Source organism: Aquarana catesbeiana, linkage group LG01 (assembly GCF_042186555.1).
Source record: "Aquarana catesbeiana isolate 2022-GZ linkage group LG01, ASM4218655v1, whole genome shotgun sequence".
In the NCBI taxonomy this organism is placed as follows: Eukaryota; Metazoa; Chordata; class Amphibia; order Anura; family Ranidae; genus Aquarana; species Aquarana catesbeiana.
The window spans coordinates 904,496,410-904,524,111 of NC_133324.1; the positions used below are offsets into that span (position 1 = coordinate 904,496,410).

The window sequence follows — 27,702 nt, forward strand, 5'->3', positions numbered from 1 at the left end:
GAATCATGCAACTGCAAGTTCCTGTGCTCCATCTGTGTGACCATATTCTGCACAAATTACAGCCCTGCATCTATAGCATTCCAGCAGTATCCAGACCCTTATCTAGGCACCCATGAACCTCCTCATCCTGCTACATCTTGTCTCCAGCTCTAAGGGTATTGGACAGGAGGTGTAAGGGAAGCCCTGTCATTAGTTTGCCCTCTCATCAGTATGAGGTGCATGACAGCAGGTGGCTGAAAGACTTCCCCCGGAAAGTCGGCAGTGAGCTTGATAGTAGTAACCTTAAATTTAAAATAATGCTTTACCACTTGCCGTTTATCAACGATGCTGGTAGAAAAGTGGTAAACTTGTAGAAGTATAGGCAACTAAATCTGTCTTGATACCTCAGCCTCCCGTCATCACTCGAACAGCAGTAGACGGGGCAGTAACAGTGTGTGTAAAATGCATCAAACTATTTGATTTTCGAACCACTATAAATGACTTTTTGAAATTACAATTTCTGGCTCATCAACCTTGTACTTGCTAGTTAAAGGTTTTCATTTCAAGGGTTCACTAAAAAAATGGTAGTGGACAGATTTAGGATTGCCGATATCAATACAGGTGGATCCCCGGTGTGGAACTTCCAGACGTTTTCCTTATTATAACACATTACAGTGTGGCAGTTTTGCACTTTTTGGGTGTAATAAGGGAACTCCTCTCTAAATAAAGAGACCAACTTTTATTTTTTCAATTTTTAATAATCAATAAGACTTGAAAAAAGTCACAAAATGAATGCGCGCAACTGTTCTCATTTTGCAAAAAATGTTCTGTACAGCACCAACCCAATGGATTGACCTTGCTTCATAAATAAAATGTATATACATAAAATAAGAACATGTTATCTCCTTGAATCATTCACAAGCCAGTAGGTCAGGGCCTGCAAACTCAGAAGAGGCCCTGTCAAGCCTTGTAATTCTTCCGTAGCTGGAAAAGCGTGTTGCCAGCCCTGCTGCATTAGTACAAAGCTTGTAACATATTAAGAAAAAAATACAAGTAACAAAAAAATTAAAACAAACCATTCACAAATATACAAAACATTCAACATTTTACAAGGAACTGTGCTGTAAATTTTACAGTCGGCAGTAAGTGTCCTAGTGCAATTTACACAATTCATACAGATCAATTCAGCTTGATTGCAGATAAGGCAATAACCCAATCACGTACTCTGTGCAAAGCTAAACTGGAAGGTGCCTAGATATATCTGACCAATAGAGGCAAAAGGTTCCCCTAAGTGCTGCTAGCATTAACCATGGAGGCAAAATAAAATAAAAAATTAATAACCACTCACTTAAAGGGTAACTCTGCTAAATGGTTCTTAGTTTAAGAACAGTACACCGTTTAAAAATGTTCTGCTGGTTTAAAGAAGTCATTTTGTGAGAAATTAAAAATTAAATCCTGGTCCATAGATTTAGGCTGAAATATGTGAATGTTGAAATGATGAACAATTAAAGTGTTACTAAACCCATAACAGTAAAATCAGCCTGTATATGCAGAATAACATGCTAAGTTATACTCACTGTGGAACTTAAGGGGTTAATCCTCTGTATTGTGTAAAAAGGCTCTTTGATCCTGTATGGACAGATCCTCCCCCTCCTGCAGGGTCACTCTGGGCATGGCCAGATATGACACAGTGAGAGTAGCAAAACTGTACATGCTCAGTTTGGTCTCTATTGCTGGAGAGATAATTTCTTGGTTGATCAGAGCTTTTCAGGTCACATGATATTGACAATACACATGTGGGCGTGTGTACAGATCCTAAATGACAGCCCAGTCCCTCCCTCCTCCTCCATGCCCAGTAACTAAAAAAAAAAAAATAACACAGTGGGTGGTATGTCACGTCTTAATTCATGGATGATCCGCCTCCCATAACAGCATGAGGACACAGGCTGTAGTGGAAATCTCCTTCTACCTGAACACTCAACACTCAGACGGACCCTGCAGTTTATCACGTAATTGTGGTATACAGATCAGCCAAAAAGGTATATAGTGGTAGTATTTTAATGTAAAAAGAAGATTTATAAGCTGTGGCCACTGGGGGGGCGGCGGATGAACCATTTTCATATTACTGGGTTTAGTAAAACTTTAAGTATGGAAATCCTTTGTTTCTTCCTTTACAGCCAGGCAGCTCTTCCACTGCCAGAAGCCCAATTTCTGGGCGTTCCCATTGCTGCCGACAGTCCCCTGTGTGTGTGTGTGCACTGACATGCCCCTTCCCCTGCATTCCTATTGTGGAGATCAGACCATGCTTCATTTGCTATTGCCCCCTCTACATGTGTTGTGGTGGTCTCAGGCAAGAGACTGCTGCCAAGACCAGTGCTGTCGATCAGTTCTTCTCAATTATTTATCCATCAGAGTAGCATAACTAGACATATGTGGTGGGAGGGGGCATACACTGTAGACCACGCGAACTCTGGATCTACAGCACATGTGAAAAAGGGCAATAGAGAAAAATTATTTAAAAAAGGTGTTGTCCCTGCAGACCAGTCACCACTTAGCAACCTCAACCTCCTGAAATCAGGATTTTTCATTTCAGAAACTAAGGTACAACCCAGATTGTCATCCTGATCCCCATTTTTGAGTAAGCTGCAGACCTAGAACAAGTATGACTTGTTAGTGAAATCTAATTCAAAATGCAAGACCGCTGGAGCCTTGTCCTTGGAGCGGGAATCCCTAGATAGAACATAACAAAAGCCCTGTCCAGTTTAGAGAAGAATGTTACTAAACAGAAATCTGATTACAGATCAAAAAGGATTGCTGCACAAAAAACATAAGCATCTGGAGTTTAGTGAGAAGTTTGTGTAGCTTTCTAAAATTATAAGCTAGGACAAATGAAATTAAAGCAGCATTTATACAATCCAAAATGTATTTAAATTATACAAAAAAATAAACGTACATTTGCCTGATATGTTCAGGCAACACAGCAGCCATTTTGCTTAATCAGTACTCCGCCTACTGAATCACCTTCAACCAATGACATCAACAAGGACACAAAGTGCCATGCTCAAAGAGACCATCCATGGGGTGCCCAGGCACCAGCACAATCCATCATGTACAAACTGGAAAAAAAAAAATCTAGCTATTCTGTACCAGAGTCCAGCATGGCCTTAGAAAGGACTTGTGTACTTAAATGTTAAGTTCTTATTGTACCTTTTGTCCATAAACCATTTTGGCTGGGGCAGTTGCAATTTAGCAATGGTTTTCTTCTAATGCAGCCCTGGCTGCCACTCAGAGAACTCGCCATGTATAAAATCTGGTCAAACCACCAAATAAAGCATCTCAGCAGTTCAGTATCTAAACATATCACTTTCCTGTGCATGAGGTGATCATACACTTAAAGGAGTATTATCACCACACAAAATCTGACTCGAATTCCTCAAGAGACTTATGCCCCGTACACACGGTCGGACGTTGTTCGGACATTCCGACAACAAAATCCTAGGATTTTTTCCGACGGATGTTGGCTCAAACTTGTCTTGCATACACACGGTCACACAAAGTTGTCGGAAAATCTGATCGTTCTAAACGCAATGACGTAAAACATGTACGTCGGGACTATAAACGGGGCAGTGGCCAATAGCTTTCATCTCTTTATTTATTCTGAGCATGCGTGGCACTTTGTCCGTCGGATTTGTGTACACACGATCGGAATTTCCGACAACGGATTTTGTTGTCGGAAAGTTTTATATCCTGCTCTCAAACTTTGTGTGTCGGAAAATCCGATGTAAAATGTGTGATGGAGCCTACACACGGTCGGAATTTCCGACAACAAGGTCCTATCACACATTTTCCGTCGGAAAATCCGACCGTGTGTACGGGGCATAAGTGTATGTAGCGCAGGGTCCCATTACAACTTGTAATGTAGTTTCTACGCTAGCGGGTTTTTTTTTTACATTCAATTACTGCTGGCGACTGCTAGCAGTAATCGTTGTGTTCTGCTGGCCAGGAAGGCCGCTGGCAAAACACAATAGCGCTGCGGGAGCCAGTCAGTGTTGATGGGGAAATCTAGCCATTTTCTTCCCTTGAGTTATCCATGGGCTGCTTAAATTCTTCCCCACACACACACACACACCATCCCACTTCTCTTGCCCAAATATTAACCCTTCCAAAACACTAGTCTTACCATAAGTAAACTAAAATTCCATCAACAGAAACTCCTAATTACTATTTGTTTCCAGCACTTCAAGATCTCATCATATTTGACTCAATAACAAAATTTCTGCCCATGCAGTAAAGCTATTGTATTTACGGCAGTGATGATGTAAACACACACACAAAGCAAATATTTTTACTGAGAGAGTGGCTAAAGTGCTGGTGTAACATCCTCCTAGGAACACCCATAAATTGGGCTTCAGCCTGGGGTGCAGCTACAGCCAGTACAAACAGAAATAAAAATGTGCTTTTAATGCACAGCGGGGCCACGGGTCAAAATGGGACCAACTGCTACACATACTTTGTACCCTGGGGGAATCAACAAAGATTCTTTGTTTTAAATCTAACATGGCCAGCTCAGCCTTGATGATGGCTACTGGGTACAGAAACCTAAACTGCACATTAGGGCAGAAGTGCGAACTGAGGTTTCTACTGACTGGAGGTAAGAATTCCAGCTCTTACTCTTGGCCATTAGGTATGTTACCTACCTCAACATCTTTATTAAAAAGGGAGAGCCTCTAAAGGGGAGCTGACATTTCAGCAGAAGACTTCTAACTGCCACTGGATGCCATAGCAGAACACAAGGACTAAAGGCTCGTAACACACTAAGAAAAATCGGGCGAATATTTTCATCCGGGAAACGATCGTGCGATTTTCTGATAGTGTGTACACTTTTTAGTAGTGTGTAACTTTTAACAGCCAATTCTGTCCTTCCGAACAGAAATTTCCAAGAGACAAACTCCAAATTTTTTCTCATACAGGCACAGAACTATTTTCGTTTAGAGTGTACTGTTTTTGTACAAGAAAAATCAGAAATGAAAGACCGCGCATGATCAGAAACAATATAAAAAACAAAACAAAAAAAAGCCTTTGTCGTACAAGAATTTTCAGACATTTCCTACCTTGGTTCCGACTTCCAGCGATCGTTCACCCGATTTTCCTATAGTGTATCATGATAAAACTATATAGACTTTTTTTTATGCTTTCAAACATCTGCCTTCTCATACATAATATCTAAAATGGTCTGCGTTACCACTGGAACTAATTCGATTGCAATCACTCATTTTCTAGTGTTTGCTAGCAGCAAAAAGAAAGCATTTGATTGGCTGCTATGAGCAATACCCTTCCAATTCTTTTCTGCATATATAAAATCCACAGTGATCAACGGCTCAGTATGTCACTAGCTCAGTGACCCGATAAGCTTCATTTTCAAGAAAAGCAACAATGACCAAATACCAAGAAATGGCCGGCAGTACTAAGGAACATGGCGCACTAGTAGTGTGAGGGGCCTCATGACACGTTTATCATTAAAAAAAAATGATCCAATATCCTGGTAAAGATTACAACAAAAAACTTTCTGGATCTGGGCTTCTTGTCATCAGCTCCAAATTTAGAAAAATATTTGTACAGTTATACCGTTAATTACTTCCATCATCATCATCCAACATCATAAAAGCTGTGCTTTACATTTTGTAAAAATAGACTTAAAAAGACCAACTAACAAATCTAGGGAATATCTTCTAGAAAACACAAAGCCTTATTTATCAAAGTGTCCAAAGCAGAAACTGAAACAGAAACGAGAAAAACAAACCTTTACAAAAGGAGAAATGCCTTCTGGGTAAATGTCATCGTTATAAGGCAAGTGTGCAAATGAATGCCATGCGAAGCTATCCAATGCATCTCAAGTCCTTGGCTGACTTCAAAAACCCGTTTGCCAACAGGACTGCCTACTGTGTCTCATCAGTGGTTGTTCTGGTCAACACAAAAGTGTCATGGAAGTGACTGCAGTTAATACCGGGCAATTAGAACTCCAAAATGAGGGGACAATGTTCCTTGGATGTCCTGAAAGGCAGAGGTATTTATTTACGGGCAACACAAAGGGTTAGCACTTCTGCCTAGCAGCAGTACGGTCATCCGTTTGAATCCCAACCTTGGCACTACTGTTCTCCCTGTACCTGCCTGGGTTTTCTTTGGGAAGCCCGCTTTCCTCCCACACTCCAAAGACAAGCTAAATTGGCCTTAGTATGTGAATGTATGAATGTGAGTTAGGGACCTTAGATTGTAAGCTCCTTGAGGGCAGGGACTGATGTGAATGTACAATATATAGTTAACAAAATAAATGTACTGGATTGCCATGTAAAATGGCATTTACACAGAAGTAATTTCTCATTCTAGACAGGTTTTTTTCTGCCAATAGGAAGTACTGCCTGAAAATCTCACAACACATACTCATCATTCCTGTGAGATCACACAGATTCTATAGTAGTTCTTAATATGACTTTAGACATTTATTAAAGTGATCAGCGTCATGGAATTATTAAGAATGGGTTAATGTTTTAAAAAGCTTGTTTCTATGGTTTAGAATTGCAGCTTAGCGGTGGTGCACAGTGGTTATACCTGTTCCACTCTCTTGGTGCAAGTCTATCACTAGATCAGTCTGACAATAAAGCTAGAGGAAATAAATTTGCTTTGTGTACGCCCGGCCTAAGGGACACTTCTTCTGACACTTTGACAGATAAGGCCCAGTATACACAGAACAGAGTAAACATTAATTAGAATTGTGCGAAGTCTTCTCAATACAAAACTTCAAAGTTCACTTTTAAATCCACAACGTCATAGCGTCAGCAGGTCTAATGCGATCCACAAGTCTTCAAGCCACGTCCACCAACTGGACATCCGTTTAAAATTTAGATATTTTTGGTAATGAAATGTAGAAGCTGTTGTAAAAAAAAAAGTTTTTCTTGTGGTATTTGGTCACGACCTCATAACTGATACAGTCTGGTCGGCAATCATTCTGGTAGGACACAATCAGTTGTGACATGGAATGTATAGGGGGAGTGATCACTTGATGGAATTCTTCAGACTCTTCAGGCCTGATGTGCTGAGCGTTCGGGATCTCTGTCTAAGAGTCAGTTTGCCAGGAAGTTCTATGCTCTCAAACAAAGGGTTTTCTATTATTTCTTCAGCCTCGGGTCTCTCGCTGGGGTTGTGGGAGAGCATATGCAGCACCATGTTTTGCTGTAAGGAGCAGAAACACATTTAGGCCATATAGAATGATAGGAGGTCATTACATCAAAATACACGTGAATACACAGAAAACAAAACATGACTGTTATTTAGGGAGATTTCTCCAGAGTCAGTCAAGTAAGACTGGATGATGAATAGATTATACATGTGGAATGGGGTGGGGGGGGAACAGTACAAATGTGTCGGAATAAAATCCTACGTGCATTTTACTATCATCTCTGCCACTTCCTTATTATTCGTAAAAAAATAAAAAAATTAAGATGGTGCACAAGTACATACATGCTTGGCTAATAGAATTGAACTAAGCACAAAAATAAGTCCAAAAATATCCATGAAGGGTTAACCAAACTAGATGCAGCTCCATGGAGATTGAAGAGATCTCTGGGAAGTGTAATAAGAGGGAGCGCGCCAATCTGAGTGTAGTAACCTGCTTACCCACAACAGGGCCAAAGCTCCTCCATTCTGCCTCAAACATCAACACCTCCGCCCCCTCCCCCAGCAGGTCCGCCGCCCCTTGGGAAGGCGCCCAGCCAATCCGAGGGCATCGCAGACCACCTCCCCCCCTGCCAGTTCCTGCACCTGATGCTGGAGACAATCAGGAAGGTGAGCAAAGTCCCACGCACGCAGCAAGAGACACACACAAACACACCAAAAACCCCAGCACCAATGGTCGAATCCCCACACCTCGAAAGCCCAAAAGGGACATGCATTCCCTGAAACCACCCAGTGAGAAAGCCGCCCCACCCAGCAGCGTGCCCGGCTCCAGCCCCCTCCATGTGCAAATCTAAAATCTTCCATCGCCGAAAACAAAGCCTTGCTAGTCAAAAGTGACTCCTAACTTTTGTAGCTGGCGCCTAGATTCAAAGCAAAATTTTTCAAGCCCTGCCTAAATAAATTAATAGATATAGATATATATCTATCTCTCTATAATATAGAGAGATAGATAGAGAGATAGAGAGATAGAGAGATAGAGAGATAGATAGATAGATAGATAGATAGATAGATAGATAGAGAGATAGAGAGATAGATAGATAGATAGATAGATAGGATAGATATAGATATACACATACAAAAGGTGGCCTCTGCCGCCGAAAATGTCTGCACCCAAATCCAGTCGGCCCATCAGGAAGGTGATAGGGAATTGGCGTTGGTTTGGAATAATGGAGAAGCTCAGCAAACAGAAAGCGATCGGAGAACATGGACTGCAGAACAGAGTCGTCCAGAAGTGATGTCATTTCCAGTGGCCAAACGTTGTGTGGCTACTCGTCTTAGAAACCTGTAGCTACATCCCCGTTCATCCCCCAGCGGTCAGGTCACTTCCATGTTCTGCAGTCCATGGTCCCTGATTGCTTCCTGCTTCCCGAGATTCTCTATTATACCAAGCCAGCGGCAATGCCCTTTCACCTTCCTGATGGACAGACTGGAATTGGGTGCAGAAGTTTTTCGGCCGCGGAAGATACCTTTGTGGCTTTATTTTAATACCACAGGCGAGCTGCCACTTTGTATGTATTAAAGTGTCTTTGCATTACTACACTCAGATTGGTGCCCTGTGTTGTTCACTTACTTCTTTACTCCTCAAATGTATAAAGAATAAAGTAGACGATGCACAGGGAATATTTTAGAGAGATAGATGAAATGCATACTGTACATGTCCTACTTTTATACATCCCTTTTCAAGTATTGGTAATAATCGCATGCAACATTTTATATTTACATTTTAATTGTTATTAGTCCTAATTATATTAAAAATAAATAAATTCCAAAACCCAACTATACAGCCCCTTTAAGAAACCTATGTCCACCACTTGCCTACATACTTTATGTGCTCTGCTTACCTCTTGCGGGTAGCTCTGTGTAAACAAGGCAGGAAACTTCAGATCCCGGATGTCTGTTAATATCTGTCAATAGAAACAAATGGGGGGAAAAAAAAAAAATTTTAGACCAGGGGTAGGGAACATTAGAGTAGTGGAGATCTACCTGAACAACATGGGAGAAATCAAAGATCACCGGGCACAACGCACTCCTGTGCATTTCCCACGTTTTTCCCGTGTGGTGCATTTTGACAACTCATTCATTCACTCACGATCATTCGGTACACAGGCGGAACGGCAGTCTGCCTATGTAAACAAGGCAGATTGTTGTTCTGTCTGGAGGGAAGACATGGATCCTGTGTGTCTGCAAAGCAGGGACATGGATCCATGTCTTCCCTTCCTTTAGTAAAAGCACCTCCCCCAACATTAGCTAGGCACAAAGTTAACCCCTTGATCGCCCTAGATGTTTAACCCCCTTCCAGCCAGTGTCATTAGTACAATGACGGTGTATATTTTTAGCACCGATCACTGTATTAGTGTCACTGGTTCCCAAAAAAGTGTCAAAAGGTGTCCGAATGTCCGCCGTAATATCGCAGTCCTGCTATAAGTCGCTGAACGCTGCCATTGCCAGTAAAAAAAAAAAAAAAAAATTATATATATATATATATATCCCCATGGTTTGTAGACACTATAACTTTTACGCAAACCAATCAATATGCCCTTTTTGGGATTTTTTTTTTTTTTTTTTTTACAAAAAATATGTAACAGAATACATATTGGCCTAAAGTGACTTTTTATTGGGAATGTTTTATAGCCGAAATGTCATGTCCCCAGAGCCATGTGAGAGATATTTTTTTGGGGGGGGGGGGGGGTGGGGGGCGGCGTGAACGAGATACACCCTGTAAAGGATGGTCTGTCATTGTGCGTTCTATTTCCCTGCGTGCCCACAGAGAGGGCTCTGTGTGCCAGCTGTGGCACACATGCCATAGGTTCGCCATCACTGGCTTAGACTATATCCAAAAGAACTTATTTTTTCAAGTCTACAGCTTCAGTTACAATAAACCGTATTATGTGGTACATGCTGTATGTACTCTGTGCTTTGTTGATGGAGATGCAAGAAAGAGCTCTGATCATTTTAAAACTGCTTTGCATATTAATTAATAAAGCTATGAAATACATTTTATATATCACCAGTAAGCATCATCCCCAGCAGTGTACAAACAAAAACCTACAGAGGATATAACAAATTTACATCAGAATCAAAATATAAATGTTACACTAAAAGGCCGATTTATCAAGATTGCCAGAATGAATGCTTTTCGTCAGAATTACTGCTTTTGTCATCTCAAAAGAAAGCTGAATCTCCAGCTGCCCACTTCAAATCCCACTGAGCAGATAGCATGGTTTAAGGTGGTGTAAATTTTCAACAGAAACCTTAAAAATGATCAGGAAGTAAACTGGCAAAATGTATATCTCGCATGGAGCAGTTTCACCCATTTTGAAACAAGGTGGAAATGAGCAGAAAACTGCTCAGCAGAAAATGATTGAACAAAACTGAGATTTCCCACAAAAAAAAAAAAAAAAAGAAGTATTACATTTCTTCCATTTTGAAGGAATGAGCCACTTACAAGCCAGAATACTATAAGCATCACTACCTTTCTATAAAGCCTTGTACGCACAGGCTGAAAATCGTCCGAAATCGGTCGGTTTGGCGAGAACCAGTTGACTTTTGGCCCACATATACAGTGCTCTGTTCTACAGAATCCAGTCTCACCAACGGTTTCTGTTGAACAGGAAAAATGGAAAAGCCAAATCCAATCAGCGCTGGTAGCCAATGCCTGAGAGCACTGAGCAGTGAAAAAAAGTACAGCAAGCTGCATTTTTCTGCACTGCAAATGCACAGAAATGTGTGAAAATGCATGCAAGTGCACACAAAAGCCCAAAGAAGACAGACGTGACCACAAAGGAAATGCAAGCTTAGGAAAAATGCACTGCAAATGTGTGTCAAATGCACATGCAAAAACATGCAGTTTCTGTTATGAATGAGCCCTTTTACTTTAAGCAGATCACACAAGGAGACTGTTACTATATTTGTCTTGCCGCAAAAACTGTAACAAGCCTGTGTATGCGTGTGTATATGTGTGTGTGCGTGTGGGACTGGTGATTGCGGCTCATTAGTACAGATCTGAGCGTCAGTGCTGAGTGCTTTTTGTGATGCCCATGCTTGCCTAACAGCAATGCGATAAAGAAATCAACAACCTCTGCGGGGCAATGACATGTCTGCCCCATGCAGGGACTCCTTTTCTCAGCACAGGTGTTACATACATCCCTGTTCTGTTGTCCCATTATTGTCTATTGGGACACATGGATGCACAAACACAGCCACTGTGTCCCAATATGACATGCAGGTACCCAAACTCACCCTGTTTGCATTCAGGGAATCGCACCCACGTCATATTGGACTGGTGTGTCCCAATAGGCGAAACAGTGACACCGGTGCAGGGATGCACACAACACTTGTGCATCCCCATGCCAGGAAAAGATGGCCATGCATCACCCCCCCATGTGAACGCAGCCTTACGAGACATTAAATTCTGTTCTTTCTGAACACATTTTTAGCTTGACCCGAGAGCGCTGTTACTTATTAGGGGACTACTTTCTCTCTACAGAATGCACAAGACCTTCCAAGGAAATAACAGAAAAAACACGATGCAAATATGCAGTTTATAATTTTTTATCATAGATGTATTTTAAAAGATAGAGATACATAATATAAATATTATAAATTAAGTTGCAGTTCAGTGAGTAAAATAAATATTTGATTCCCTGCCAACCAACAATAATTCTGGCTCCCACAGTCTGGCTGCAGTATGTGTTCATGTGGTACACAGATTAGTCCTGTCAATTCAAGAAGGTGCTCCTAATAACTACTCGTTATCTCTATAAAAGACACCTGTCCACAGAATCTTTCTTCCATTCAAACTCACCATCATGGGCAAGACCAAGGAGCTGTCAAAGGATATCAGGGACAAGATTGTTGACCTGCACAAGGCTGGAATGGGCTACAAGACCATCAGCAAGAAGCTTGGTGAGAAGGAGACAACTGGCGGTCTGGAGCTCCATGCAAGATTTCGCCTTGGGGGGGAGGGTGGAACGATCGTGAGAAAAGTGAGGGATCAGCCCAGAACTACATGGGAGGAGCTTGTGAAGGTAGCTGGGACCACCGTCACCAAACAAACCATTGCTAACACAATGCGCCGCCATGGATTGAAATCCTTCAGCACCCCCGCAAGGTCCACCTCCTCAAGAAAGCACATGTACAGGCCCATCTGAAGTTTTCCAATGAACATCTAAATGATTCAGGGAAGGATTGGGAAAAAATTTTGTGGTCAGATAAGACCAATTTGGTTCTTTGACATTAACTCATATTTGGAGGAATAAAAATGCTGACTATGACCCCAAGAACACCATCCCTACAGTCAAGCATGGAGGTGGAAACATTATGCTTTTGGCCTGTTTCTTTGATAAAGGTACAGGCAGACATTTCCGCATTGAGGGGCCAATGGACGGGGCCATGTATTGTAAAATCTTGGAGAACCTTATTCTCTCAGCCAGAACCCTGAAAATGGGTTATGGATGGGTCTTCCATCATGACAAGGACCCAAAACATACCGCCAAGGCAAAAAAAAAGTGGCTCAAGAAGAAGCACATCAAGGTCATGGAGTGGCCTAGTCAGTCTCCAAATTTTAATCCTATAGAAAATATGTGGAGGGAGCTGAAACTTCGAGTTGCCAAGACACAAAATCCCTCCTGAGATGTGTGCAAACCTGGTCACCAACTACAAGAAACGTCTTATCTCTGTGCTTGCCAACAAAAGGTTTCTCCACCACTCATGTTTTGCTTGGGGCTCAAATACTTTTTTTTTTTTTTTTTTTTTATAGGCCCTTTTCTTCTTTTATGCTCGAGCGTGCACCATCAGACGGGACCAAAAAAACTGTGCTGTTTCCAAACCTACAACTATAGCTGCAGCTCAAAGTGAAATACACACAAACAGATAAATAGACATAAGGAGCTGTGCTCTCAAATAACATAAGACCCAATGAAAAAATGCAAGAAACCATAGGAAAGAGAGGAGACATTGCTGGAAGTGGCAGAGGAGAGTGCGGATGTTGGGCTGCTGACCACTTTTAGGATTAACAGTCCCTAGCGGTAAATGGTTTGATCGGTCACCTGAGGCTCCTGGAGGATAAAGGCCCTGGCTGGGTGTTAGCCATAAGCTTCAAAGCTTATGCAGCTGATAAGCGTGCACTCTCTATGGTGGTGGATTCACACTGTCTGTCCTAAAGTCACAGGAGAAAGTCAGTATATTTTGTCGTTTGATTTATCCACCTATTCTTCCATTGGAAGATTTTCTCAAAATATCCCCATTACATTGGAGGACTTTTTTATATGTCACATGATTCACTTATTGGGACTTGTTTAGTTTTTTTTTTCTTTTATTACAAGTTTTTTGCATTTTTTCATTGGGTCATGTTATTTGAGAGCGCAGCTCCTCACCCCTATTTATCATTTAAAATATACCTATGATAAAAATTATAGGCCCTTCATTTCTTTGTAAATGGGCAAACGTACAAAATCTGCAGGGGAGCAAATAAGAATTTTCCCCGCTGTACAAAAGTAAAAATTCTCCCTTGCAGTGGGGCTGTTGCCGCATTGCGATGGGTAAATGTTCATTTAGCATGCATTGAATACATCATCAGATACTTACTCGCACTCTCTCCATACTGGTACTGAACGGATATAGCAGCTCAAATAAAATCAGGCCCAGAGAGAAGATGTCCACTTTGTGGGAGTAACTTTGGCTATACATCTACAAAAGACACAGAGGAGAACATGTCATCAGTTCTGTCATACAGCAAGGCATTGTTAAAGTGGAGAAGAGACATATGTGTTATAATACTGCAGCTCCCTCTGCTGTTCTACTGTAGCAATGCAAAAGAATAAAAAGATTGACTACTTTTTAATACCATTGTGCATCTGTTTTGAGTGAAATTGTCCCTTATCTTGATAAAGATCTCATCGCTGATGGTGTGCAAAACTGTCTCAAGGCACAGGGGTTAAAAAAAACGCACAAACACAAAATTATGTTAAAGGAGAAGAAATCTGACTAATTTTATTGCTAATGTGCTTAATAAATGTCACTGCAAAAATGCGACCACTGTGTCCACTGATTTTAAGCTCCTGGGGGCAGGGCTGTTTTCAATGTACAATATGTAAAAGCTTTGCGTAAATTGCTCACACTATATAACTGTCTCGAATAAATACTTTTTTTTTTTTTTTTAAATACAGAAGTGGGATGTTCAGGGGATTATAGGTCTCAGCTCATTAAAAAGTGGTTGTAAACCTTTGAAATGAAAAATTAACAAAAGCATATCCCTCTATGTATTAGCTTCAATCCAAAGCACTTTGTGTGGTTCCTATCTGCCATGTCTTCTCTCTGCATGGGTTACTTCTGACAAGTTATGACAACAACACTACATTTTGGGGAGTGGCCCCACCCCTCTTCTCGCACACAGAGGGTGATTGACAGCCTCAGCTGTGCATGTTTCCTTATAAGACCATGTAGACGGGCAGGTTTCTTTTTCCTCCACTTAGGTCTCAGATTACACTTGGCTTCCTGCTCCGCAGTGTGTGAAGTCAGATCCTTGCCCCCTGCCAGCTAGAGAACAAAGATGCTGTGTAAAAGGTGTGCTTTAGACCCCTTTCACACTGAGGCAGTTTTAAGGTGTTTTAGTGCTAGAAATAGCGCCTGTAAAGTGCCTGAAAACTGCCTCCCATTCATTACAATGAGTGCTTTCACACCCAGGCGGTGCGTTTGCGGGACGTTAGAAAAAGTCCTGCAAGCAGCATCTTTGGGGTGGTTTTGGAGTGCTGTATAGCTCCCAAAACGCCCCTGCCCATTGAAATGAATATGCAGTGCTTCTAAAGCACCTAAAAAGCTCTTTGAAAAGCGCCGCTTAAACAGAGGTAAAGTTCAACGAGCTGTGAAAGCAGCCATAGGAAGCTGTAAAAGCCAGAAGGCTGCAGATAAACTGGTACAACTTCTGTAGGATGATTTATTTCATTTCATCTCAAGGGAAAGATTTACTAAAACTGGAGCACACAAAATATGGTGCACAGTAACGCTTCTAATTTCAGCTTGTTCAATGAAGCTTTGACAATAAAACCTGGAAGCCGATTGGTTACTATACAGAACTGCACCAGATTCTATGTGAACCAGTTTTCGTAAATCTCCCCTTGTGCATCACCTGAGACCAGTCAGTTCACTTCGTATATGTGAGGATTTAAGATCACCTTAAAGAATGGGAGAAGTAAAGGCTGTGATCTTATTGGAAATCTGTGTGCAGATGTACTAGTTGCCGACAGGCTTTACCTTAAATACCCATTGAGCTCTACAAATATGTATAGCAGCAGCACCCCCAAGAACCAGCGCATTTCAACACAGCTAACAATTTCTTGGTGACCCCCTCCTTCATTCACTCATGAGGTAAATAGCTAAACAATTCCCCATACTTGTTCTGGGCTCATGTAGAGTTTGGTTCCGACTTGTCCAGTATGTCGAGCATATGCCGGCATTGGCGTCAAAGTTGCTTCTTCATCATCTTCCTGGTCCATCTCGGTTACTAGCCCAAAGTCCCCAACTTTAACTACATCGTCTATTGTAAAGAATATATTGGAAGGCTGGAAACCACAAAAAGAGAAATACAAAACGTTACTCAAAGAGCATAGGGATTGGTTTGATCCAATACATTTCACAGTGACAGCAACAACTACAAAGCTTGATTCTAAACATACAAGAGATGCGCAAATTATGTGAACACAATATAAAAAAAAAAATACCAAAAATATGTAGATACGTGCAAAATAACATTTCACAGTGACAGCAACAACTACAAAGCTTGAGCTGTTTATAGTTGCATTAGTGCACTTGCAGCAAAAACTACTGAAAACTGTCCATGATACGCGATTCGTTTCTGCAATAACATTTACATTTTCAGGATAAGCTTTCTTTGGGTTTTATTCTTTACAGTCCAAGCCGTATGCGTGTGAATGCAAACAAAAGTATCACGGAGAACGCATTGTGATCTACTAAAACTGGAGTGTGCAAAATCCAACTGTGCATGGTAGCCAATCAGCTTCTAACTTCAGCTTGTTCAATTAATCGCAGCGCTGGAGCCCGCAATACCCAGAAGTAATTCCGGGAGCGATGATGCCGGCCGGAGTGGTGAACGACGACCGCTGCGGGGGCTTCAATCTCAGGTAAGTAATACATAAGGAGCTAGTCTGCTATGCAGACTAGCTCATTATGCCTTTGTCTTGCAGGTTTTTTTTTTCCATGGGTTTACAACCACTTGCCGACCGCTGCACAAACATTTACGCTGACAGAATGGCACGGACAGGCAAATGGGCGTACAGGTACGTCCCTTTAAATTTGCCACCGTGTGGTCGCGAGCTCCGTGAGTGTGATTGCGGGTCCCGGAGAGGAAGAATGAGGAAATATTGATGTAAACAAGCATTTCTCCATTCTTCCTAGTGACAGGACGCTGATCACGGCTCCCTGTGAACGGGAGCGGTGATCAGTGTCGTGACACACATAGCCCCTCCCCCCTACAGTTAGAACACATCACTAGGACACACTTAACCCCTTCACTGCCAGTCACATTTACACAGTAATCAATGCATTTTTAAATCGCACTGATCGCTGTATAAATGTGAATGGTCCCAAAATAGCGCTAAAAGTGTCCGATCTGTCCGCCATAATGTCGCAGTCTCTCTCTCTATATATATATATATATATATATATATATATATATATATATATATATATATATATATATATATATATATATATATATATATATATATATATATATATATATATATATATATATAAAAAATCGCTGATCGCCGCTATTACTAGTAAAAAAAGAAAATTATTAAAAAAAATGCCATAAAACTATCCCCTATTTTGTAGACGCTATAACTTTTGCGCAAACCAATCAATAAACGCTACATACCAAAAATATGTAGAAAAATACGTATCGGTCTAAAAACGGAGGGAAAAAAAAAATTTTTTTTATATATTTTTTGGGGATATTTATTATAGCAAAAATTTAAAAATAATGCGTTTTTTTTTCAAAATTGTCGCTTTTTTTTTTTGTTGTTTATAGCGCAAAAAATAAAAACCGCAGAGGTGATCAAATACCACCAAAAGAAAGCTCTATTTGTGGGGAAAAAAAAAAGGACATCAATTTTGTTTGGGAGCCAGAAAAAAACACGTAAAAAACAAATGTTATAAATGGAATGGCAGTTCAGTGAGTAAAATAAGTATTTGATCTCCAAGCAAAACATGACTTAGTAGTTGGTGGAGAAACACTTGTTGGCAAGCACAGGTAAGACATTTCTTGTAAATGGTTGCCAGGTTTGCACACATCTCAGGAGGGATTTTGGTCCACTCTTCTTTACAGATCTACTCTAAATCTCTAATGCCGCGTACACACGGTCGGACTTTTCGTCTGCAAAAGTCCAACGGATGCCGACGGACTAAAGCTGGCTGGTAATCCGATCGTGTGTGGGCTTCTCCGGACTTTCAGCAGACTTTTTCAGCCTCAAATCCGATGGACTTTAGATTTGAAACATGCTTCAAATCTTTACGTCGTAACTACGACGGACCCCGAAATCCGCTCGTCTGTGTGCTAGTCCGACGGACAAAAACCCATGCTAGGGCAGCTATTGGCTACTGGCTATGAACTTCCTTATTTTAGTCCGGTGTACGTCATCACGTACGAATCCGTCGGACTTTTGTGTGGTCGTGTGTAGGCAAGTCCGTTCGTTAGAAAGTCTGCTGCAAGTCCGCCGAAAGTCCGCCGGAAGTCTGTCGGACAGGCTGTCGGACTTTTGTAGACGAAAAGCCTGACCGTGTGTACGCGGCATAAGGTTTCTTGTCTGTGGCTTGGCAACTCGAAGTTTCAGCTCCCTCCATAAATTTTATATAGGATTAAGGTCTGGAGACTGACTAGGCCACTCCATGACCTTAATGTGCTTCTTCTTGAGCCACGCCTTTGTTTCCTTGGTGGTATGTTTTGGGTCATTGTCATGCTGGAAAACCCATCTACGACCCATCTTCAGTGTTCTGACTGAGGGAAGAACGTTTTCATCCAAGATTTCACAATACATGGCCCCGTCCATTGGCCCCTCAATGTGGCAAAGTCGGCCTGTACCTTTAGCAAAGAAACCGCCCCAAAGCATCACGTTTCCACATCTGTGTGTGCTTGACTTACAAAATCTACAGGGGATCAAATTATTATTTTCCCCACTGTGTGTGTATATATTTACTGTGAAATTATATATATATATATATATATATATATATATATATATATATATATATATATATATATATATATATATACACATACATACATATACACACACACATATATATTTTTTTTTTCCCTAGTTTGACTGGGTTGTTACAACTATGGAGACTGTAGATAAAAAAGTGCAGATTTGTATTTAATTTGTGCCATTTATGAGAACACAAAAAAAAAATTCCAATACAAAGCATTGAAAAGTAATTTCATCAAACTAAGCATTTTGTACAAATTTTCTCTACATAGTTACAGGTAAAAAAACTGCTTGTGCTTCAAACAGATCTAACCCCTGACTCAGACTTATAAATTATTAGGAAAGCATCACTAGGTGGTATTTTGACGGTGACAATATATGCATGATAACTGTGCTCAACATGGGTGTATTTAATAAGAGGTTAACACTGCCATTTTATTTACAAGTATTCATTCAGAGATAATGGTAGAGGAAGAAACACTGAATATCCCACTGGGAAATATGTTCTGAACACCTGCAGGAAGGAACAGAACTCCTCCATGATCACGGAAGATTTCACACTTGGCTTCCTTATGAGAAAATTTAAAGTGATAGTCCACTTTTTGCAAAAATGTTATAAATACACCCACATTAACCACTTCTCCTTAGGTGGACGTCCTGGAGTTTAAGTGGTTAAATCGGAATGATGGGTGCAGCTGCAGGTATTATTCAGATACCTTCTTTTTCTGCCTACAATTCCGTCATGTAAAAACAAACAATCATAGTGGCTGTTCAGCCGCTTTACTGTTTTTACAGGCAGCGGGAGGGAACGCTCCTTCCCTCCCGCTGCCCTCTGGTGCTTCTACCAGGTCGCCTGTGCGATCGGTGAGCCGGCGGCAGCCGTTTACCATAGAGAATACCACGGACCAGATGGTCCCCGGCAGTTTCTATGACCGTCGGAGGCAGAGCTCAACGTTAGGACGTCACATCCGGTCTCAGCAGATGTAAACACTACTATTTCCTTGGCTGGGAAGCCAAGATTTTTTTTTTTTTTTGGATTTCCAGCCTAGAGGAGAAATGTGGGAACTTATAGACCAGATCTCGCTGTAAAGAGGACTTGGCATGCCCTATTCCTATTACAGGGGATGTTTACGGTCCTTGTAATAGGAATAAAATTGACCCCAAAAAAAAAAAACCCCCGTAAAATGAACAAAAAAACCCAAAAAACATTTAAATTAAAGCACGCCCCCCTCCTCGCACGCAGAAGTGAATGCATATACGTACGTCGCGCCCGCATATGTAAACGGCGTTCAAACCACACGTGAAGTATTGCCGTGAACATTAGAGTGGGAGCAACCATTCTAGCCCAAGACCTCCTCTGTAACTCTAAACAGGTAACCTGTAAAAATATTTAAAGCGTCACCTATGGAGATTTTTTTAAGTACCAAAGTTTGGCGCCATTCCACGAGTGTGCGCAGTTTTAAAAAGTGTGACATGTTCAGTATCTATTTGGCATAACATCATCTTTTTAACCATACAAAAAAATAAAAATCAGGCTAACTTTGGTGTTTTTGTTTTTTTTTAATCCATGAAACTTTTTTTTTTTTTTTCAAAAAACAAAAACAAAAAACAAAAAACACACGTTTCAAAAATTGCTGCACAAACACAGTCTGACATAAAACATTGCAACAACCACCATTTTATTCCCTAGGACAGTGATGGCGAACGTTTGCACCCCAGATGTTTTGGAACTACATTTCCCATGATGCTCATGCACTCTGCAGTGTAGTTGAGCATCATGGGAAATGTAGTTCCAAAACATCTGGGGTGCTAAGGTTCCCCATCACTGCCCTAGGATCGCTGCTAAAAAAAAAAACAAACAAAAAAAACCCATATGTTTGAATGTTTGAAGGTTCTGAGTACCGTATTTATCGGTGTACAACGCGCACTTTTTTTCCCCTGAAAATAGGTGGCAAATCATGGGTGCGTGTTATACGCCTACAGCGTACCTCGGAGGGGAACGAACGCCAACGGAATTCACCAGCCGCCATCTCCTGTTTACTCGGCTCCAACTCAGCTCCCATGTCACACACACAGTCCTGCCTCCGCCAACAGCATTGGACCAGTGTTCTGTCTATCACAGGAGCTGGTCCAATGCCGATGGCGGAGGCGGGACTGTGTGTGAGTGAGAGCCAACTTAGAGCCGAGTAAACAGGAGATGACTGTTCGGTGATTTCCTACACTGTCCAGGGCTGCATCAGTGGTGAGGCTGCAGATGAGCATTGAGGCTAAAAAGGGGCATTAATCAGACTGCATTGATGAGATGGGCTGCAGATGGGCATTGATCAGCCTGCATTGATGAGATGTGTTGCAGTTGGATGGGCATTGTTCAGGCTGCATTGATGAGATATGTTGCAGATGGATGGGCATTGTTCAGGCTGCATTGATGGGAGATGAGGAGGCTGCAAATGGGCACTAAACAGGCTGCATTGATGGGCACTGACCCTTATTTTAATTCAAAGTTGTTTATTTAAAAACTTCTCTTAAAATTAGGGTGCGTGTTATATGCGGATAGATACAGTAATTTTCTAGCAAAAAAAAAAAAAAAGATTTTTACATGTAGGAGAGGAGTGCAATAGGCCCAGTATGGAAGTGATTAATAAAATAAAAATTGTCCATTTATTAATGTTTTGTATTTGAGCCTGCAGAGCATTGCAACTGCAATCTTTGCATTGTGGTAGCAATGCACAGGCTTCTGCAGACTTTCTCTCCAGTCTATACAGATGGGGCTGGAGGAGGTAAACACTATACTACGTTGTGTAGTCACCACACTTGTGCCATGTTGAGATCTACAGGTTCCTTCATCGTGGTGGCAGATGGGACTTCTAGTCTGTTCATTCACAGATCTGTATGAATGGATGAGGCTGCTGTGCAGGCCTAGCCACAAACAACCACATTAAAGTTTAAAACAAGGGACATGGCTGTATGGCAACCAGCTGTAACAATTGACGCTAAACCGGAAGTGAAGCTCTGCGTCTGATGATTCAGTGTGGGTGATATACAAGATACACAACGGGTCCGCTGTGACCTCAATACGCCAGTTCTTGCTGTGGCAAGCTGTTACTACATGCTTTTATTTGTTTGATTACATGTGCAATATTTGAAGATTTACATTATATTTTGATAAATTTATCTTAAACGTTATTACACTATCCGAGCACTTAAATTTATTTCCTGTGAAGAGGTCATGACACCTCACTCATGATTGGATATCGTTGGATGATTTAACCCTATGTGGGTGGATGTTTGTTTGCCAAGCATGAGAGTGCAAGGCATCTTCATTTGGTGAGTTAGTTTCTAAAGGGGAGTGGAAGCACTATATGTATGCGCTGTGATGGAAGATTTGGAGGACCACAATTCCCATTTAACTGGATTGGGAGCCATTATCACCTATTTTTGGACTGTGTAAATCACAGACTAATATTGCAATCACTATTTTTATAGTAACTAACACTTGTCACTGGGTGTTTATTTTACAGATTTGAACAAATGACCCTAGTGCTGCTAGGCAGAAGTGCTAACCGCTTAGCCATTGTGCTGCCCTTAATCACTTTAAGACCGGGCCTCTTTTTTATATGTGGTGTTTACAAGTTAAAAACAGTTTTTTTTTTGCTAGAAAATTACTTAGAACCCCCATACATTATAAATTTTTTTTCTAACATCCTAGAGAATAAAATGCCGGTCGTTGCAATACTTTCTATCACACCGTATTTGCACAGTGGTCTTACAAGCGCACTTTTTTAAAAAAAAATACACTTTTTTAAATTAAAAAATAAGGCAACAGTAAACTTAGCCCAATTTTTTTTATATTGTGAAAGATAATGTTACGACGAGTAAATTGATACCCAACATGTCACGCTTCAAAATTGCGCCCGCTCGTGGAATGGCGACAAACTTTTACCCTTAAAAATCTCCATAGGCGACATTTAAAAAATTCTACCGCTTGCATGTTTTGCGTTACAGAGGAGATCTAGGGCTAGAATTATTGCACTCGCTCTACCAATTGCAGCGATACCTCACATGTGTGGTTTGAACACCATTTTCATATGCGGCGCTACTCACGTATGCGTTCGCTTCTGGACGTGAGCTTGGCGGGATGGGGCGTATTTTAATTTTTTTTTTACCTTTTACTTTTTATAAGAAAAAAAAAAAAAAATAAGTGTCACTTTTATTCCTATTACAAGGAATGTAAACATCCCTTGTAATAGAAAAAAAAAGCATGACAGGACCTCTTAAATATGAGATCTGGGGGTCAAAAAGACCTCTTCAGATCTCATATTTACACTAAAATGTAATAATAAAAAAAAAAAAAATTTGTCATTTAAAAAAACAAAATAAATTGGCAATTTAAGAGCTATGGGCGGAAGTGACGTTTTGACGTCACTTCCGCCCTGCAGTGTCATGGAGACGGGTGGGGGCCATCTTCCCCTCACTCGTCTCCATGTCAGCCCAGGGGACAGTCGTGATCGCCTCTGCCGCTGCCAAAGGCTCTGGTAAGTGGCGGAGGGCACCGAATTGCAGCAGGAGCCCTCTCCCGCCTCCGATAAAAGTGATCTCGTGGCGAATCAGTCGTAGAGACCACTTTTATCTTGTACCGGACCACCGGCCGAACATGAGGATACCGGGGTTATGGCAGCTAGCTGCTGCCATAACAACGATATTCGTCCTCAAAGTAGGGACGTACATCGGCGATCCGGAAGTGGTTAATAGAAGTGTAGTATGAAACATGCTCAGAAAGGTGGACTGTGCTTTTAATCCACTGACAATTATGAGATTTCTCCAAATCCTACCTTCCAACACACACACAGGGGTTGATTTACTAAAACTGTAGAGTGCAAAATCTGTTGCAGCTCTGCATGGTAGCCAGCTTCTAATTTCAGCTTGTTCCATTAAGCTTAAGAGCCCTTTTACACTGACAGTGCCCGGGCATCAGCGGTAAAGCGCCGATATTTTGAGCGGCGCTTTACCATCATTTTGGGGCACTTTTACCCCCGCTAGTGGCCGATGAAGGGGTTAATAGCGCCCGCAGAGCGCCGCTGCCGAGGCGCTTTGGCGGCGCTGCCCATTGATTTCAATGGGCAGGGGCGTTTCAGGAGCGGTGTATACACCACTCCTAAAGTGCCTCAAAGAAGCTGCTTGCAGGACTTTTTTTTAGCATCCTGCCAGCGCAGCGCCCCAGTGTGAAAGCACTCTGGCTTTCACACTGGGATTGCAGATGAGGCTTCTTTCAGGTGCTTTACAGTTTCTATTTTTAGTGCTAAAGCACCTTAAAAACGCCTCCAGTGTAAAAGGGGTCTTAACCAAAAAAATCTCAAAGCCGTTGTGAAAATGCGAAAGAAGCAAACGAGTTATATAAATATGAAAAGAAAAGAAAAAAAAAAAAAACACATTAATCTATACTGAATATTGTAATCATTAGTTTACAATAATCTGATAGGTGAAAAGTTTGTGAATTTTTAATGTATGAGGTCAGGACAATAACACTCACAATAAGTACTCACCTTTAGGTCCCTGTGCATTAGCCCCTTGTTGTGTAAAAACTGAACGGCTTCCGCAATCTGCAGAAAAATATGGAGGCATTCAGCTGGCGGGCGCTCCTCCAATGTGCTGCGTGCCTCCATCCAGTCTTTGAGGTTCTCCTTGCGGCACAGCTGCATCTGAATGTAGAGGTACACTTTGGGAGAGCCGGGGTTCAGCTTTTCTGCAGTGTTTTTTGTGAGGTCCAAGTTCAAGGTTTTTGGTCTGGGAGGAGATGTAGACAAAGTGCTTGGGGAAGTGGGTTTACTTTCACTGGAGTCCTTTGTGTCAGAGTCTCTGCGTGAGAAATCGCTGGTTGTAACAACAACAGACACGTCTGTTCTATTGTCCACATTAGAGGAGTTATCACAGCCAGAGTCTTCAAACACAATAGAGGATGAGGTCCTCTCATGGATGCCCATCTCCTGTCTTCTCCGAGGGCTATGTCCACAGACATCCTCATCATCGTCCATTGCACTGTGATCAAGGTCACAGTCTGTAAGGAAACTGTCCTGCAGATTCAACATGGCATCAAAAGACTCGTTGAGATCACTACTTGTAGAAAAATGGAGAGGAAATGAGAGTCTCCGATGTGCACCTGCATGAACGGCAACAAACTCTGTGGACAGAGAGGTTAGGCTCTCCGATGAAGGGGTGATCACCTCTACGTGCTCCTTCATGGAGTGGAGATCACTACTCCGAATCTTGACAGAAAGCCCATCTACTGGGGGAGTGGGGGAGCTGAAGGGCCAATCCGTGCTAGATAAAAAAATATACATTAGTCGCTGAATGCACAGGACAGAATACCTACTTCCCTCTCTTACCATGCTACAACTTTACACTGGAATACAATCTCCCTTTCAGCACTACATTGTAGCTAGAATGAATGATAAAACCCAGCTTAAAATCGGACCTCAGACCCCAAAATGTAAAACTGTAAGAGCAAAAGAGCCCACACCTTCCATCCTTCAGCCACAGTTGATCCATTTTTTCTTGCCACAACTCTGGAGGCTCTTCCTTCCATGCATTGAAGTAACGTACAATCCCAGGATGCTCCAGCTTGGCAAGAGCCTTTACTTCCCTCATCACCTTCTCTCTGGCCAGTTTCCTATGAACATTTCAGCAGAGGGAAAACACACAATAAAATAATATGAATTGAAGTTTTTAGTACACCTTTAATTACAGTGCAAAGACTATGGGGGGACTGACTAAGGCTGGGTTCACACCATTGCGAACTGGATGCGGAATCTCCGCATTCCAATTCGCAATGGCAAGAGATTTTCACCGGCTCTCTATGGAGCCGATTGACATATCTCTGCAGCGGGTCCGGTGCGTTTTGCAGAAAAACGCTGTGCGTCTTTTGGTCTGTTTCAGGTGCGAATTTAGCCCAAAATTCAGACTGAAATCGGACCTGAAATGGTGAACCAGCACGCACCAAACCCCGGCTGTGAGCCGCATGTAGCTCATATGTGAACCAAGCCTAAAACTGGAGAGTGCAAAAACTGGTGCAGCTCTACATAGAAACCAATCAGCTTCCAGGTTTTGTGAAAACCTAATTGAACGAGCTGAGGTTAGAAGCTGATTGGCCAACATGCACAGCTGTACCAGATTTTGCTCTCTCTAGTTTTAGTAATCAACCCCACTGTGTTAGTGCTCCATTCAGAATAAATCTCAATCTAAAGGCGTGTGCGGGGCTCCCCCCAAAATCCATACCAGACCCTTATCTGATCATACAGCCCGGCAGGTCAGGAAAGGGATGGGACGAGCGAGCGTGCATGCGCACCCCCCGCACCTCAAAGCACCTTGCCCCTCTGTTGCCCCCAGGGTTGTCGGGGTCTGCAGGCTGGGGCTTATCGGGATCTGGAAGCCCCGCCCCCAAGATCCCGGTCCCCCCATGTGAATGAGTATCGGGTACATTGTACCCCTACACCAAAAAAGCAGTAAAGTGTAAAAAAAACAAAAAAAACACACACATAGAGTTTTTTTTTTGACAAGTCTTTTTTTTTTTTTTTTTTTAAATAAAGCTCTCTTCTCCCCGAGCCTCCTCTCCCGCGCCACCGGTTACCCGGTAAAAACAAAAAGGTTGCTCTTGTCCTGATGCGGTCTTCCTCCGTTGTGACATCCCCTGCTGTCTGACACCTCTTATGTAGCCTTGACCCCGACAATCACAAGTCATGGTTGTTGAGAAGAGGTCCTTGTCCCCATCAGCATACCATCAAAGCCCCCCCCCCCCCCCCCCGTTGAGGGCATGCGGTCAGGTATGGTTCAGGAGGGGAGGTGCTCGCTTCTTCCCTCCCTTTTCTGACCTGCCGGGCTGCATGCTCGGGATAAGGGTCTGATATGGCCAAAAACGACAAAACGAAGGAAGCAGCCTTAAAGCGGTTGTAAAGCATTCCAGCGCTGCGATCTCATCACTGGAGACGGCATCCATCTTCAACCGGTCTCCCTTCTGGGTTTGCGGACTCCAGCTCTGTGCCACAATGACGCACGGAAGCCACTGGTCACGGCACAGGGCTCTGAAGAAACGGCCTGGGCGGCCGTTCCTTCAGAGCGCATGCGCCAGTGATTTCACTGCCTGCATATACAGTAAATATCTCCTCAAGGTGCAGGTTGAAGCTTACTTCCCCTTTAAAAGGTTACTTGCAAATACACTGTTTACATGAAAACCTGTTGTACAAAATTAAGGAAAAAAAAAAAAAAAAAAAAAAAAAAAAAAAAGGAAAATAATGTCATTACCTGTTTGGGAGCCGAATTCTTTTGATGGCATAATTGCAGTCATCTACTTTATTCCGGGCCTCAAATACGACCCCAAAGCCACCTCGGCCCAAGCACCGAATAGGCTCAAAGTCTGTGAGATATCTGTAATGCAGACATGGTCAAGTTTAAAAAATAATCTTTTACAAATTCGATCACAATTTAAGGCTAATCCAACGCCACCTTCCTGACAAATATGATCCATCTTTTTTATATCTGTACAGAATTTTGAGGTATAATTTGTTACTACCAGAAGTGTCTATGTTATCCTGGTTGCCATGGAAGATCTATAAGTACCCACACTGCCTCTACAACAATGTAATTTTAAAGGGTAGGTGCACACAGGCTTTCCAAGAGCCTTCCATTGCAGATGGTGACCATCTAATAGAGATAGCTGGTGACCATATAATAGAGAAAGACAGATATCTATCCAGCAGTGGGGTGAGTTACTTCCCTCTTATCTTTTCCGTGTTTTCTTGGAGCAGTGTCAGGGTGGGCTCCCAATAATCCAGCAATATTCAGTAGAAAAAAACGACGAGACATGATCTCCAATGCAATAATTTACGGATTTCTCTTCAAAACATGTAAATTGTAACAAAGCAGAAATCAGTAAATCACTGCTTTGGAGATCATGTCCCGTCATTTTTTCTAATTATATATATATATATATATATATATATATATATATATATACACATATACACACACACACACACACACACACACACACACACACACATATATATATATACATACATACATACATACATATATATATATATACACATATATATACACACACACACACACATAAAAATCTGCAGCTCTTTACAGAGAATACTGCATCATTCCCATTATTGCCTGTGTAAACAAGAAGTTTGAGAGTGTCCTCCAGTGACAGTATGGACTGAAGCTGCCTGACCCATCAGTGTGTTCAGTGTTATATGAGGAACCCAGG

At 41.9% G+C, this 27,702-nt stretch overlaps 1 protein-coding gene across 1 annotated transcript in view; it reads right to left on the reverse strand.

The window, feature by feature from the left end:
• Window positions 1-716: 716 nt before the first annotated feature.
• EIF2AK3 (eukaryotic translation initiation factor 2 alpha kinase 3) overlaps window positions 717-27,702 on the reverse strand; it is a gene marked incomplete in the record, with an annotated part of 73,885 nt that continues 46,899 nt past the window's right edge. Inside the window, 7 exon segments of the mRNA XM_073610994.1 lie at window positions 717-7,206; window positions 9,051-9,113; window positions 13,795-13,896; window positions 15,600-15,767; window positions 23,975-24,749; window positions 24,949-25,098; window positions 26,727-26,849. Coding sequence (XP_073467095.1) covers window positions 7,030-7,206; window positions 9,051-9,113; window positions 13,795-13,896; window positions 15,600-15,767; window positions 23,975-24,749; window positions 24,949-25,098; window positions 26,727-26,849 — 1,558 coding nt within the window.